The sequence below is a fragment of the Tubulanus polymorphus genome, chromosome 5, assembly GCF_964204645.1.
Source record: "Tubulanus polymorphus chromosome 5, tnTubPoly1.2, whole genome shotgun sequence".
Taxonomy (NCBI): domain Eukaryota; kingdom Metazoa; phylum Nemertea; class Palaeonemertea; order Tubulaniformes; family Tubulanidae; genus Tubulanus; species Tubulanus polymorphus.
The window spans coordinates 7,206,825-7,222,311 of record NC_134029.1 but is presented as its reverse complement, the minus strand read 5'-3'; the positions used below and the strand labels follow the sequence as shown (position 1 = coordinate 7,222,311).

At 37.7% G+C, this 15,487-nt stretch overlaps 2 protein-coding genes across 2 annotated transcripts; one reads left to right on the top strand and one right to left on the bottom strand.

Annotated features, from left to right (window-relative positions):
- Positions 1-260: 260 nt before the first annotated feature.
- On the top strand, positions 261-7,690 carry LOC141905221 (TWiK family of potassium channels protein 7-like). Its single transcript, XM_074794037.1, has 2 exons — positions 261-765; positions 6,821-7,690. The coding sequence occupies exons 1-2, from the start codon at positions 261-263 to the stop codon at positions 7,504-7,506; spliced, it is 1,191 nt and encodes a 396-aa protein (XP_074650138.1). The 3' UTR covers positions 7,507-7,690.
- Positions 7,691-12,933: 5,243 nt separating this feature from the next.
- On the bottom strand, positions 12,934-15,477 carry LOC141905179 (solute carrier family 25 member 43-like). Its single transcript, XM_074793960.1, has 5 exons — positions 15,415-15,477; positions 14,679-15,319; positions 14,146-14,318; positions 13,621-13,755; positions 12,934-13,172 (listed from the first exon to the last, which is right to left on the bottom strand). The coding sequence occupies exons 2-5, from the start codon at positions 15,190-15,192 to the stop codon at positions 12,996-12,998; spliced, it is 999 nt and encodes a 332-aa protein (XP_074650061.1). The 5' UTR covers positions 15,193-15,319; positions 15,415-15,477; the 3' UTR covers positions 12,934-12,995.
- Between the last annotated feature and the right edge of the window lie 10 nt (positions 15,478-15,487).

Sequence of the window (15,487 nt, the reverse complement as noted above, 5' to 3'; positions counted from 1 at the left end):
AATCCCGATTATGATATGCTAGTTGGTAGTCGCGTTGACTAAGCTGACAAATCAAAGATTATATGTAAATGTTCTAGATTAAGATAAATAGTCAGAACGATGCTAAGAAGTTAGCACGTGTTCGAGATCGGAGCGTTGAAGGATAAGATTATGTGCACTGAATGGCGAAGCCCGGCCGCCGCTGATGTCTTCGTAACTTTCTACGATTTTTCATCGTTTTGACGAGATTTTCTGGTCACTTACATCGGATACACGACGGAATGTCCAACAGCGTTCACAATAGAAATCTGGATAGAATGGAGAAACAACCGCCGCCAACGATGCCACCGCCCGACGTGGCCGTGACTGACACTGGCAAAGAACAAAAACGCAAAAAATGCATCGGAGTTTGCAAGAAGTTTCTCAAGTTTCTGTTCTCGCACGTGGGTTTGTTTCTGATGGTGTGTCTGTATTCGGTGATGGGAGGCTTCATATTCGAGCATCTCGAAAAGACGAACGAAAAAAGCGAATGTTTTAACAAATATGATAAATATGTCATACAGGAAAATGACACGACCAACCGACTGTACGACATCACTCAACAAGGAAACGACGAATACGATACGAAAGTGTCGATGGTAAAAGTTCTGCAACGATTTCGTCACAATGTCGTGGCCCTTGACCTGGACGTAAATTGCTCACTTCTGGGTGAGCCGGGAGGAATTTCCAATAAGTGGTCATGGGCCGGATCACTTATGTTTTCTGTAACGGTAGTGTCCACGATAGGTATGTTCGGCCTGATCTATAACTGTTTGTAGTCAGTCTATCATCAAACACGTGTTACTTCTTACTTAGATTCATTTTCGTTTTGGTTTTGAATTATTCATTGCAAGAATGTTGAAAACCAGTTTTTTTTTTACATTTGCTTGAATGATTCTTCTGCCGATTAAGATCGGTGGAGAATTTTAATGCTGATCGTGTAGACTAGGGCTGTAGTTAGATCCTCAACCTGTTACCAAACTTACACAAAGTAATGGTTTGAAATCTACATATGATAACCTGTAGGCTTACCCTGCACGCTTGAGGGCCGAACTTTTCCACTTATCCGTGCATACGATGCCTGGTTACCAGGCAATCGTAAGGGTACCGAATTCGAAAAGCGTTGGAACATGGGATCAAATATTGTATATAATACGGAGGGAAAAAAACGCTAGAAATTGAGCTAGAAAGATTTGGCTGTTTTCCATCCCCGTTTGCATCATTTCCCCATATTTGCTTCTTCTGTGTAGCAGAATAGTTAAGACATGTATCATACCTTCAGCTGTAATTTCATACCTTCAGCTAAAATGAATTTGGTAAGAATGGAGAATATTTGTTCATTTTTCTGCCATTCATATAAACAATCTCTTAATGAGAGGTGGTCCTAGGTACGTTGTATATTGTTTGTTCCGACTGAAATCACGTCTAAAAGATGAACGATATTCGATAAATGTGCGATAGAAAAGCTGGTTAAATTCTGACACACTTTCCACTGTTGCCACTGCTGTTTCCTGCCACTCCATTTCCCGCCACTCTCAATGTCCATTGCTAATGGGATATGTATAGAGATTACGGTCGACAAAAAGAAAAAGGAAAACGATTTTAGCCTGTTCCCGTACTTTATGCATTTCTCTTCGTACTCTTTCGATGGGTTATGATTGACATGGAGACCTTTTAGCGCAGTAAAAGGTATACCATGACCATCATTTGCCGTGTTAGAAGTGAAAGTTTACTTTCAGTAGGAGGAGAACGGTCATAGTATTTTCCACCATTGAAAACTTAAACTATACATTTTTGCTTTTGACTCATCTTTTGAAATTTCAACCATCAGTCCATGAAGATGATGAAGATAACAATGATGAACATAAATATTCCTATTACCACAATTGCGCTCACATACTTAACCAATCTGTTGAAATAATCAAACCTTGATCTTGACCTTGAGAAAGGATGGGTATTCCAATACAGGTGTACAAGTACATTTAGTACTCTAGAGCTAAATGATGTAGGGAATCCTCCATGTTTGGTACTTTCACTCAAGGCATAATAGTTTCTGGGAACTATTTCATGATCAATTTGTCTTTTTAGTATACACGGATTACATACTTCATGATAACGGTTTTCGTCATCTTTCCTAATTTTGGAAGTATGGCAACTTTACTGGGAAACCGTTGTTCATTCTAGGTACTATGTTTGGGGTCCTGTGGCCTACTAACGTAGGCTTATTGATGGCTTATGCCATCAGACTTATTTCTAACATAGAGAATACCATTTCTCCTTGAGTCAAATCCTCACTTTTCGTCATCAGATCTTTCATTTTTGTCTAATTATGGACATTCTTTCTAATCATAGAATGCATATATGGTATAAACCATAAAAGAAAACACTTCAGCCAAGAGTCTGCAAATATGACTGAAAACGTTACTGATTGATCGTATAGGCAAACTACCCAGCATTTCCCAGACACGACACTTTAATATATCACGTAAACAGAAAGTGGTCAATATATCCATCATTTCACTGAAAACCAATCGCGCACGTTTAGTCATATTTCGATTATTTCATTAATAAATGATTGAAAGCCTATGAATTGCATGGCTACTCGTATCATATTTGAATCAATAGTGAATCGCTAGTCCTTCCGATGACATTAACCTCGCATTCAAGCCTTAGATTCGAACCCATATTCGGCTAGCATGTTACTTGGCCCATAATACTCCCGTGCTGATACTTTGCAGAACTAACGGATTTTAATAATCAGATATTCTACGATCCGTTCATTGTGAATTCACCGACTAGATAATAAAATCAGGGAGGTCGAGCGCTGCCACCCCCCGCCCCGATAAAACTAAGCCGTTCGTTGATATATGAAAAACGAAATAATAATTCAGCGCATGTGCACCCAAACAAAATGTTGATTATTTCCCCCTAGCCGATTTGTATATATGTATCTTGTTGTCCTGGCGACATTGACGGGCAATTCATCAAGTGATCTATTGCATAATTGCTTCGGCGGTATCTATTGTGGTATTTTCTTCTTGAAACTGATCTCGAAGTCGAACTAATGAAAACAATGTATTGCTGCGTGTATATATTGGCATTTTGCAAAATCATATTGGAAAAGAAACAAAATAAAAAAACACTCGAGATATAAACAATACTACGGATGGCGTCAGAACGTCTGAACTTAGTGGGCATACGCTTCTATATTTGTGAAGGCAGATTCAAAAAAGTCATTTGAATCAGTATTATTCTTAACTCGAAAGACCAGTAGCCTACGTCATTTCAATCAATTTAACTCGAATACCAGTACGTCATTCGTTAATGAAACTGCCACAAGTAGGTAGAATAAAAGCCCTTTTTCCAATCTTTTAATTTTCATCCTGCATTATCAGGTTTTATCCGTTGAAAATAATCAAAATAATCCCAACGTGTAATTAGCAGGATGGAATTGACGTCTGGCGCTCTGTAACAGCCGACGTTCAATCTAAGCCACATAAAGCGGACAAACATTTCTCGAACCTGAAGTGCTCGACTCGTGTCGGAGCGCTTTCAGATCATTTCCGTTTCGTCGGAATCGCGATATGTATTCATAAAAACGGCAATAAATATGGGCTGAAGGTTGACGGCGATTGCGTGTGGTATTTCGGATTCGCCATCGATTTGCCCTGTGTGATAAGGTGAATACAGATATATCAATTCAAAAACAGCGCTAGTCGTTTATATCGCTTAGACCGTATACTCACCCGGCGAATTTCGTTTCGTTTCATTAATTAGCGGCAACAAATCTTCATTGCACTTATTGGAATCGATTATATAATGTTAACAAGAGATTGCCGTGCGCCAAATCAAATACCGACCGAGAACGGCCCGGCCGTTGAGGGCAGTATAGGTATAGCTTGATATTGATTCTTTCGTTAGGCAATTCATTGCCCATTTTTTGCCGTTATAATCCAATTGCGAGTCAATCGTGCGAATTGTGTTTCGCGTATAATCCGCTCTTAATCCGCACGGATTCGCAACAGACACGTGGTCATTAAAGATCGGTTATCATAAGCAACCATGGAAACAGACTATGCGTTCTTGAAAACACAACAATTTGATCGAATAGGATTAAAGATGAATGAAGCCTATCGGCCAAATATAGCCCTGTATCTCAAAACATATGAATGAAATATACATTCTTTCAGAAAAGGTGAAAACCTTGCAGGACACCTGATGCGAAAGTTTTTTCTTTCTTTTACCAGGCCAGTTTGCAATGGCTGGTCTTAAAGACCTGTTTTTACTCATTCGTGGGATTACTCCGAGTCAAAATAGTGCCCCCAGCGATCAATGGTTTTGTGTTTTTCAATCTTCATCGTTATACGTGTTGAAACATATCTGTTATTTATTTATATTCGCCTAAATAGTTCGTGTCATATGAATAGTAAACTTGACTGGTTTCTGGCTTTGGCACGAGGAATTCCCGCTCCATATTAAAATCGCACCATAAAATTCTTGAAATATTGGACAATACCAAATCATTTGTATTGCTGTTAACATGACGTGCGTCAATACAGTTATTTGAATTGTAGATGAACTTTGTGAGGAGAATATCAATCTCAACTCTTGCTAAATGCCATTTGAATGGAATAGATATCTACATCGGCCGTAAAAGGCTGTGATCTGAATTTGGTTGCAGTATTCAATTATAATAATCATTAGAAGCAGTTTGATTGTTTCTAATAAAGGCTTTAAGTGGAAAAATGATTTGGATTGGTATTTCCCCATTTAAACGGCTATTGAATGTTTCGTTAATTCATCATCTGGTTTTGTTTCCCCTAAAGAAACCGCCTTTTCGTACTGAACTAGATAGAGGAGATAAAAGGCCCATTCTAGATATTTCATCAATACTATGAATCTCCTCCATTTATGACGAAACACTCTGCATCGACAAGTAAGCTTTTAAAAACTGAAACGAATTATCATTTTCCAATAGACAAGCAAATGGCATTCCCGTATCACCAGCTATGCTACCAGACAGTAGGACATATATTCGATCAAATTAACTTCATGATGGATTAACTTGCAGCCTTCATATGTATAGATTATCAAATAACCGCATCCGTCGATAACTCGTTAGTTGAGTTTTCATTTTGCATGTTTTCATTTTGCATGTTATGCATTTCTTATGAACGTCGATACGCACATGTTTGGTATAAGCATCGTTTATTTGTAAGCGCGTCGTAGTCCAATACACTGAGGACCCTGATTACAAGCCCACCGGGTCGGTGTATATCTTGATTACGATAATCATAGAGTTTATATGCATTTCATATGAACGAGTTGAATTGATTGAATTGAAATTGAATTCGTACGTATCACGTACAATAATTTCACGCAAATTTCGTTTCATTGTCAGCGTTCATGTGTGTTTATCTAGAAAACCACACTTCAGTTTTGATTTTTTCGTGACATCAGGTTTTCTAGAAGTGGTAAAATAAACAATGAAATTATATGCAAATGGAAAAGTGGCGGGTTTGCTAAGTGATTCTATATCAGCATCCAGCGCGCTGAGTTTTTGATATCGATTCCAATAAATATAGGAAATAATGGCGGAATTATTACTGACGCATATGTGACGTCAAATTAATCGCGCTACAGACGAGATGTGGATACTTACGTAGAAAATGGAAAAGTGAACACGAGGTTGTGACAATTCAGGTCAAGGTTAATTCGCTTTTAATTTACTCTCGCCCCGATAACAACAACGGCGATATTTCGACGTTTGTCAATGCGAGTGGCAAATTCTAATTCTTCGTATGATATGGTTTGGATGCAATTTCCTCGAAATTACTTTTTTTAAATATATACATACAATTTTATTTGTAGTTTAGATTAAGGTATGTTTGTCTGTTTGCGGAAAATTACACTTCGATGGCTGAACCAGCTCAGTACTGTAAATCCTTGTGAAGAAGTACACATTTCTGTGAATATCGAGTCACCTTAAATATGGCAAGCTTTTCTTAAAGCTTCATTTCTTTTCTTCGTTAAATGTTGGTGGACAATTCTCAGTATACATTTTTGGATGATGAATTGCGCCAAAAACCGAAAAATTACTTCTATATGAAATATATGCCTTCGTAAGGCGTACATCATTACAGTGATGATTTCATGATTTCGTGTCCTAATCAATCACGCGGTTCATTGCAAAACATTATTAGCCGTTGTGTAATATACGGGAGAGAGAGAGAGAGAGAGAGAGAGAGCGTGTTCTGAGGACTTCGTAGCTACTGACGTATTCACTTGTTACCAGGCCACCAACTCATAAACTGTGAACTGATAAACATCGATTCAAGAGAAAACATTCAATATTAAATACACAGTACGCACAGGCAGATGTCGTTTTCACATTTTATCTTAATCAATTCATAGCGATATTGCCGACGAGTACAGTAATAAATGTCATTTTTGTCGATAAGGTCGACTACTAAAATTACAAATTACATTTGCATCATCTCCTATAGTTAAATCTAATTTTGATGAGACCCGATACCGGTATGAACGATCTATTGGCAATATGCTGCAAAGTTTTAGAGCAGATTTTGAAAAGTGGCATAGAATATGCAAATTAACCTGATTATAATTCTAAGGATTTTGAAAAGTGGCATAAAATATGCTAATTAACCGTTATTATAATTTTAAGAAGATCGTATCTCTTCCAGTTTCATTCCGATTTTTAAGCGGGATCCTTTTCAATGAACCATAGACATCTCAAACTGGTATCTAAACTGATTATCATTTCTCTTGTGTTTTACTTTAGGTTATGGACACATTGCACCGAAGACAACTTGGGGTAAAGTGGTTTGCATGGCGTACGCCGTATTGGGTATACCGCTTCTGCTGCTGTTTTTGGCGATGATAGGCGACGTCCTTGCCGATCTGTTCAAGCTTATTTACTCGCGGGTTTGTTGTTGCGGTTGCTTCAGAAAACGCACCGAAAAAACCAAAGTCGAGTCGGTCGAACAAAACCCGCCACCTCAACCTGCCTGGCGTACGGAAAACTCTGGCAAACCTACACCTCCGCCGAAAACTGGTCCGGTCGTTATCGAAGATGACGAAGATGACGAGGACGATGAGTTTGATGATGATAACATTACAATACCTCTGACTGTTACGATGTTAGTGATAACTGCGTATATCGTGTTCGGGGCGGTGTTGTTTAGCATTTGGGAAGAATGGAACATGCTCGATTCGTCCTATTTCTGCTTCATCACAATCAGTACAATCGGGTTCGGAGACTTCGTACCCGGCACCGAAGATCTGGAGTCGACAAAAACCCATATACAGTTAATCATGGGCGCTATCTACATGATTTTCGGCATGGCTATCCTATCCATGTGTTTTAGTTTAATTCAGGACGAAATTGCCGCCAAATTCAAATGGCTCGGGCAGAAAATCGGCCTGGTCGATAAACAGACGACCGAAACAGACGCCGAGGCGGCGTGAGAACTTCGCTCTTCGGTCACTTATTCGCAAGAACTGCTTTTCAAAATCCACAACGTGGTGTCCTGATACATCCACTCTGCTGTGCAATTTCTACATGACTGTTCCGAGACATATAGAGGAAAGAAATGTGGGGTCAATTTTTCTACGAACTGTTTTGAAAAAATTACGGACCTCACACACCTCAGTGGACTTACGTACTAGTAAAATAGCGAAATACAGTGTCTATTATATTTTTATATTTTGGCGGTTGCTAAACGAAGTCAGGGTCTAGAATAGGATATTCCGCAATCAGATTATGGCTGCTGCTATAGGTGAGAATTCGGAAAATTGGAAGTTATCTCGATTTTCTAAAACGTACTTATATTATGACCATTTTGAATCTAGTCGTCAACATGCTATCATATTCATTTTCATTTCTAAACCGTTTATCTCAATGCCCTGAAACATTGGATTCTTCAGATATTTTCGGTTTCATTTTTATCACACGGGAAAATGTCGACGTTGCTGCCACATTAACACATTGTTGTTTCTGGGACATTTTCGATTCGTTATAGCTACTGAATGCAGCTATGATATATGATTCTGTTATCTCACTTACTATGCAAAACTTATTTTCCACCGAATAATCAGTCCTTATTTTTTCTTTGTATTACTTTTTAAGAAAACTGCTGATTTTAAACTCTTTTTTACATACGAAATTTCGCGTATACCAATTACGTTTACATACCGCATTCGCCTTATTATGTTCGTATTTACGTACCTGTATTTTTTGAAAAAGAGATTCATCTCGTGTGCTTTTTTCACGATACATGAGTCAGGCGATATACTAGACTATCCATTAACACCACGTGTCTTCATGCGCAGTCTTTTCATTCCGTCCAAAAACAATTTGCATTTTCCGTTGTTTTCTCGCCTTTTATTTTTACGTTGATGTTATTCTTTACAGAATGATGAATCCGTCCATTTCCACGTTTATAATCAATAATCCTCGTATGTATCATCTCTGTGTACAAAATTGACGCTATAAAATGACGACGACAAATAAATATGTAGTGTGTAAAAACCATCATCGTGTAATTATTAAATACGTACACGAATATTGATATGATACACTATTTTTATATCACCCGCGTTGAAACCCAGGGCCCGGTTTTATAGATTGGTATTACCTTTCACCCGGGGGCTAATTCAATTCATTATCAATTGAGTTAGCCTCCGGATTTAAGGTTATACCAGTCTACAAAACCGGGCCCGGGAATATTGTCCTCGCGCGACCTACCGAAGGACATGAAGATGTTAATAACATCCGATTGCACCCGATTGCTCGGTTATAATCTCGTTACATTCTGTTTACAGTATATAATATTCTTTCGATACTTCTTTACTTATGCTTTATTTAAAGAAAACTACTTCGAATAGATATAACTTGCCATAAAGTCAATGGTAGACCTGGATGTTTGCTCGAGGGTGGAATGTTGAAATACAATTAGAAGTCGAACTTGGCTGAGCGTTATCGTGTTTTTGAATGGCCATTAAACGGAGCGAACCAATGTAAGAAATGAGGATGGATTATTGCATTGTGTACGTTTATTGATAAATTTGGGACAAATTAATACTATCAAATGAGACAAATTTCTCCTTAATAAGATCCAAATCGTTGGTCCGCTTTACTAATAAAGCTGCTCCAGAATTGTTCAATAGCGTAACCATTTCGAACGAGTTCTAAGCGATTAATGAAATTGACTCGTAGCAATTATGTGGAGACATTATCGGTTGCTGATACCTCCTAGCTCACAGTTGAAAAAAGTCATTTCTTTTTTCTATCGCGAATATTTCCGACGTTTGAGTACTAAGACATCTCAAATGTCGGAATATCTCTAGTAGATCAAAAGTGATTCATATATCATTTTCCTGTTTGAGTGGGCGTAGACCAATAGAAGCGAATCTTCGATGAAAAATAAGAGTGAGTAGACTTATAAGATGCTAAAAATGAGTTTTAGTCGATCGATACTCTGCTCCGACGTAACTCATATAATGTATATACACACGCAAATATATTATTCCGCGTTTTCAAGTACGATTTCTCTGACAGATGTAGGCAGAGACAACGGCACCGGATAGCTTTATGCGTGGTTAGCTTCACGCATGTTCGTTGAGCGATGTTTGAATAATTAATGCGTTCAAGGCATTCCGGGACGTCGTGACAAAGTACCACGATGACCACGTTAGGAAACGCCGCATTACCCGAGATAAACTAGTTTAGTTTATTTCGCTCAGCAAAAAGACATTTGCTTAGAGCGCAGAAAAAATTTACAATATATGTGTAAATACATGAATATGTGTAGGATGGACGATAATATCAATTACATAGACATATGTAGACATGCCTATAAAGTACAATATAAATTCGATTTACTTTACCCTTTTGCCTTTTCGGCACTGCTGGTACAGTGGACTTGCATTTCTTTTTATAAAACAAACCGGATTTATTAGGGTTTTCTATTAAAATAAAAAGGGCACTCAGTTTATTAATAGTAAGGGATGAAATAACATAGGTCCCATAACATAGGAAATATGGGCATACAAGTATGAAGTGCATCTCATCTCCGATAACGTTCAGATTGCATTTATTAAATATCCGTTGACCTCTTGATATATCTAAGTACTTTCCTGTTTCCACCGACAATTCAATGTAACAGCAGCATAATTTACACATTGTCTTAAGTAAATCCATTGGTAAGCGCTATAAATATGAATATTTTTTTCTAAACAAGCGATTTTTTGCTTCATTCAAATTTTGCTTAGCGCCTCGGGGCATTAATTAGCTAAATGGCCAAAGCGGATATTGATGTTGGAAATTCTGTGCAACTTGCTTTAAACGAAGTAGCGACAAAATGCCGTAAGTCCAATCGTATTTTTTTTGTATCCAAGCGCCAACAAAATGCACCATAAATTTATAATAATCCCCGAGAAATCCAAAACAAATAACTCGCACACGATTCGGCATTGTTTGCAGCTCATAACACCTGTAACCTGGCAACTGTCAAGTTAAATCATGAAGCTTGAAGCAAATACGAGGATTAGAAATCGTTATTCTTGCTTATCAGGCGTTTCCCGGGCCTTGTGGATACCAATCGAAAGACAAAGGCGAAATGTTAAGTTCGATTCAATATCATATATTAAACAGCGTTGTATCTCGCAAAATACTCGCGTTAATAATCGCTTTGAAGATGAAATCAATTGTTTTCGCGTTAGTGAGCTGATGTGCAAGGATGCGCGTCATTATCAAATTGGCAATTCAACTGAAAAGACAAATCGCCAAATGTAACAACGAGCAAAATTTTGATACAGAAAACAATTCAGTTTAGTGTATCGCTTCAGAATGGAAGGAGGCTCCCTGCTTCTACGCAGCAAAAGCGAATGTCGTTAAAACAATAAATAATACATTTTTGACCTTAATCGTTGCAAATTACTTGGCAACTACAACGCATCCATAGTTACGGGAAAATGAAGATCTGTTTATAAGTGATGAATGTTAAATGTCAAAGAATGTTGTTATTCTATTTTCATTAATGAGGGATAAAAAATCATTATTACGTTTTTGTTATTGTTGTTTTTTCCCCCATGTTGTTTCGGGTAAAAGATAAATCCTCGATGTAGTTCAGGGGTGCGTTGCTCAATAGTTGGTTAGAGTTAACCGGTGGATAGTTGACATAGTGACAATTAAAAGTTCATTATAACTGCTGTATTTATCCGCCAGTTATCTTTAACCAACTTCTGAGCAACTGGCCCCTGAAGCAGTTTCATTAAATTCTAAAAAAGCGGGTTGTTTATCTTAGATGATGCAGGAATTGATGTACAGCGCTGATACGGTGATATTTGTGTTATGAGTTTGAGAATTCTATGGATACGGTACGATAAAATTGATATCAGCCAACCAATGATAAATGCGTTCTTTTTTAAATGCCGTAACCAGACGATTTTTCGTTAAATTGTTGTTATCTACACAGCCATACGCGTATATACAGGTAGGCTCACATCACGTGATCATTTATGTGTAGGCTTATACGGATATGAATTTAAGTAATAATCCAGAGGTACGAAAAATGCCAGAAGAAAATATGCAGATAATTAAACGAACATGAGAATCAAAAATTTCGTTGAAAGCATGAGATTAGAATATATTTCAATTGTTCCTATTAATTCCCAGTATTTACTTCTGGCATTTTTACCTATGGCATTTTTACCTTATTTTGCCTTTGACCGCGTAACCCTATGTATATCCATTATTACCATAACTGTTACTACGTCAGATGAAAAATTTATATATTTTTGCGAGGTGCTCTACGAGAGAATAATAGTGGCTAAAAATCAACTTCAATAACATCAAAATCGTGTACATATTGATCAAACCTATCCTGTTAGAATAGATAGGACATATTCAATATCACTCATTCAAAATTGTTTTTATTCTCGCTGCACCAATGCAAACGGTAGAAGTTTATCATCGTGCAATTTGTTTAATTCGTCATCACTATTCGTTATTTGAATCTAGCTTATGAAATTATTCTACTGAAATAATAAAGCTCTATCTTTATCGTATTACTCCACCTTCGGATTTATTTCGTCATAGGTTTTTTTCTATAGATTTTGAGTTGAAATTCTTCGGAGGCCGCAAAATTAAATTGATGATGAAGAGACAACCACTTATACCCAGCAATTACGAGTGGGCGTTGACCACGCATTTCTCATTTTCAATTACTTTAAAAGCAATTGGTAATATCAATTTTGATCCTCATTTCGACCCGGCCTGCGAGGGTGCGCATTTTAAATTTTTCAGTTGTTCCATGGCTTTCACTGATAACCACGTCGTTAATAATTCAGCCTATATAGCGTGATGAACGGAAATCTATAAACCGAAATGAAACAGCAAATTGTACAAAATCAACCATTGTTCCATCATGGACTCTAAAACGAAGAGTCCATGGTTCCATCGATGATCTTTTAACACACGTACATGACATCATATTGAACAGCTAACCGATGTAAAAGGTCACAGTTCACTGTTAATATAAAGCGTGCAAAAACAATTCGCGAGACAACCGTACAGTTCCCATGACCACTACCACCAACAATACCATGATCTGGTAGGCCCTACACCATGTCCATATATGTGACCAGAAGCTTCAAATTGTAATCGGATCGTGAGGCGATATTATTCAAGGATTGTAGAGCCCATTCCATGATATTCAAGGCCTTGCATTGACCAATTTCCATTCAAGGACTTTCTAGGACCGTTGTGAACCCTGTGGGTAGCTCTAATACTGTCAATTCCTTAATCATCTAATAAAGAAGAAAATAATAATTTAAAAAACCAACCCATTAAATTTTAGTCAACAAACATAAAAAACTATCTAAAAACTTTATTTTCTATCAAAAACCGAACAAATCAGAGCAGAATCGAGCAATCATTAACAAACAGTTCGTCGTCAGGAGATATCTCGTTGCATTTTTTTCCAGTCGTTCAATTCGCTGGGGCTGAAACTCTGGTCGACTCCCGGCTTCGGAGAATCGAACACGAAACTTTCCGTAAAACCGTTGCTGTACAAGAAGAACCTCTTCGTCGCCTCGTACAAAACGAACATTAAACCGGCGTGAGGCACAATCTAGAAAGAACAAATGAATCGGCGAAATCGTAGTTTTAGTTCGTTATTCATGGATGGGAAGGCATTTAACCCTTTCAGTGCTGACAAATTAATACCCTATAGTGCTGGAAATAATTTGAAAATTTAAAAAAAATTCCACCCTAGTGTGTTGAATAACGGGAATACCACTATAATGCTTCTACACTGCGGCGCGGTGTATCGTTATTTACTAGTATTTCACTATGTTTGACAGGTACTGCCATTTTTCAAGAGAGATAATTACTTATTACTAATTACATCAATACACCGCAGTGCGGTGTACAAGCAAAATCTATCACTGATTTATAAACCACACTGCGGTGTAGACGCACTGAAAGGGTTAAAGGCAATGAAAATCAAACCAATGCCATCAAAATTAATGAAATCACCTAATACAGAAAGGCGGAATTTCGAAAAAATGAAAACCTACCCGGATCAACGTCGCTGTTAGCCCTCTCCACAAACCAAAAACTCCATTTATTCTGATAATTTGCGTGAAACAATTACACATTCCCTTGAACTTGATATCAACGCCGCCATCATTCGGTAAAGATTTACTCTGAGCCTAAATCAAACAGATCACGAATAACTGATTAATTTAATTCTTGAAGACAAAACAAAATTCTTATAGCACAATGATTTCTTTTAATCTGTACATAGTGGGTTTTTTATCTTGAAATTCTTATATATTGGTATTTCTTTTACCTTTAGTACATCTAGACATAAAACATGTTTTAGAATTCTTTCAATTAGAGACATAATCTATCCTAAGTAGAGAACAATTTGAAAGTTTACTGCTTTATCAAAATGTATTGTATTATTCAGGCTAAAAAAGTTGATACCTTGTTTCTCATTTCTGCTGAGCGTAAAAATTAACCTTTGAAAATCTTATCAAAATTTACAAAATGACCTGGCCGATTAGGAGAAACAAGGTATCATTTTATTTCAGCCTTACCTGTAGTTTTTTTCGAACAATGTCGCAGGGATATGAAACAGTGTACGCGAATGCAGCCGCGACACTTCCGTTGATAAAATGCTCAAACGGAGTCAACATCCATTTCTGTTTGTTCCACGTTCTGTCCAGGCATTCGTAGGCTACAAATGAGGCACCAGCAAATGGAAGCACGCCTAAATGATATCAATGAAAACAAAGAGATAACTAGGATTATTTGCTGTGGTAGGAATTATATGACTCAGAAAACACCACAAGTATTGAAATTATAAGAAATTTTATAGGCCTAGTGATAGGCATTGTATTTATTCTTAATAATAATGATAATAATAAATATCATTCGTATAGCGCAAAAATCCTATGAACAGTTCTGATGCGCTCCACAGGACGGAATGTCATGTCATACAGTGGTCTTGGAACAGCTGGGTTTTTAAGTGTCATTTGAACTGCGACGAATTTAGTGATGTGAGGTCCATGAGATTAGATTTATTCCAAAGTCTAGGGGCGTACTGCATATTCTTACCTAAAATTCTTACCTAAAACTGAAGCAGTCACACCTTTGTACAAGGCTGCGATTCCTTCCTGTCTTATGATTCTCTGAAAAGCGTGTACGATACCGTTGTAACTTTTCTTTTCACTTTGTACGATCAAACGAGTTTTGACAAGATCAGTCGGGTAAATCGTAACGACTGCGACAACACCTCCCACCGTACCGGCCATCATTGCGTAAAAAGGTGACAATCGCCCCTGGTCGTTGGCCAGAATCAGCTTCATTTTTTGAAACGTCCCGAACTGAATTGCCGAATATGGGAACATTCGCAAACAACCAGTTAGATTTCCTTTCCAGAAGGCGCGAAGGCCTTCGTTTCTGTAGATATTAACGAATGTTTTTATGAAGCCCTGTTTGGCGTTTTCGGTGCCCACTTGGGCCTGTATTTTCACAACATCGAGCGGCGCAGTAAAAGTACGACTAACGACCCCTGCGATGCCTCCACTCGCCCAATTCTGCGTCATATACAGCCTGTGGTCTTTCTTAGACCTGCTTATCATCTTACCGGCGCCAGTCGGGACTTAAAGACATTCGAAATTATCAAAACATAGGCCTAAACAAATTTTAAGATTTCCGCCGGAGAGCCGAAGCGCATCCGATTTGTATCTCTACACGCGCAAATTGGCCCTAAATGAATAAACGAAGATGATGGAAAAATCGAATTATGCAAACAATATATTCTATAATAACTTGTTTTAGTTTTAAGTACGTAAAAATGTGACCTTTGACGTAGTTTTAAGTATTCAAGTCTTAGTTAGGATTTTGTATTTATTCGCGACCGGTGATTTTTCCAAT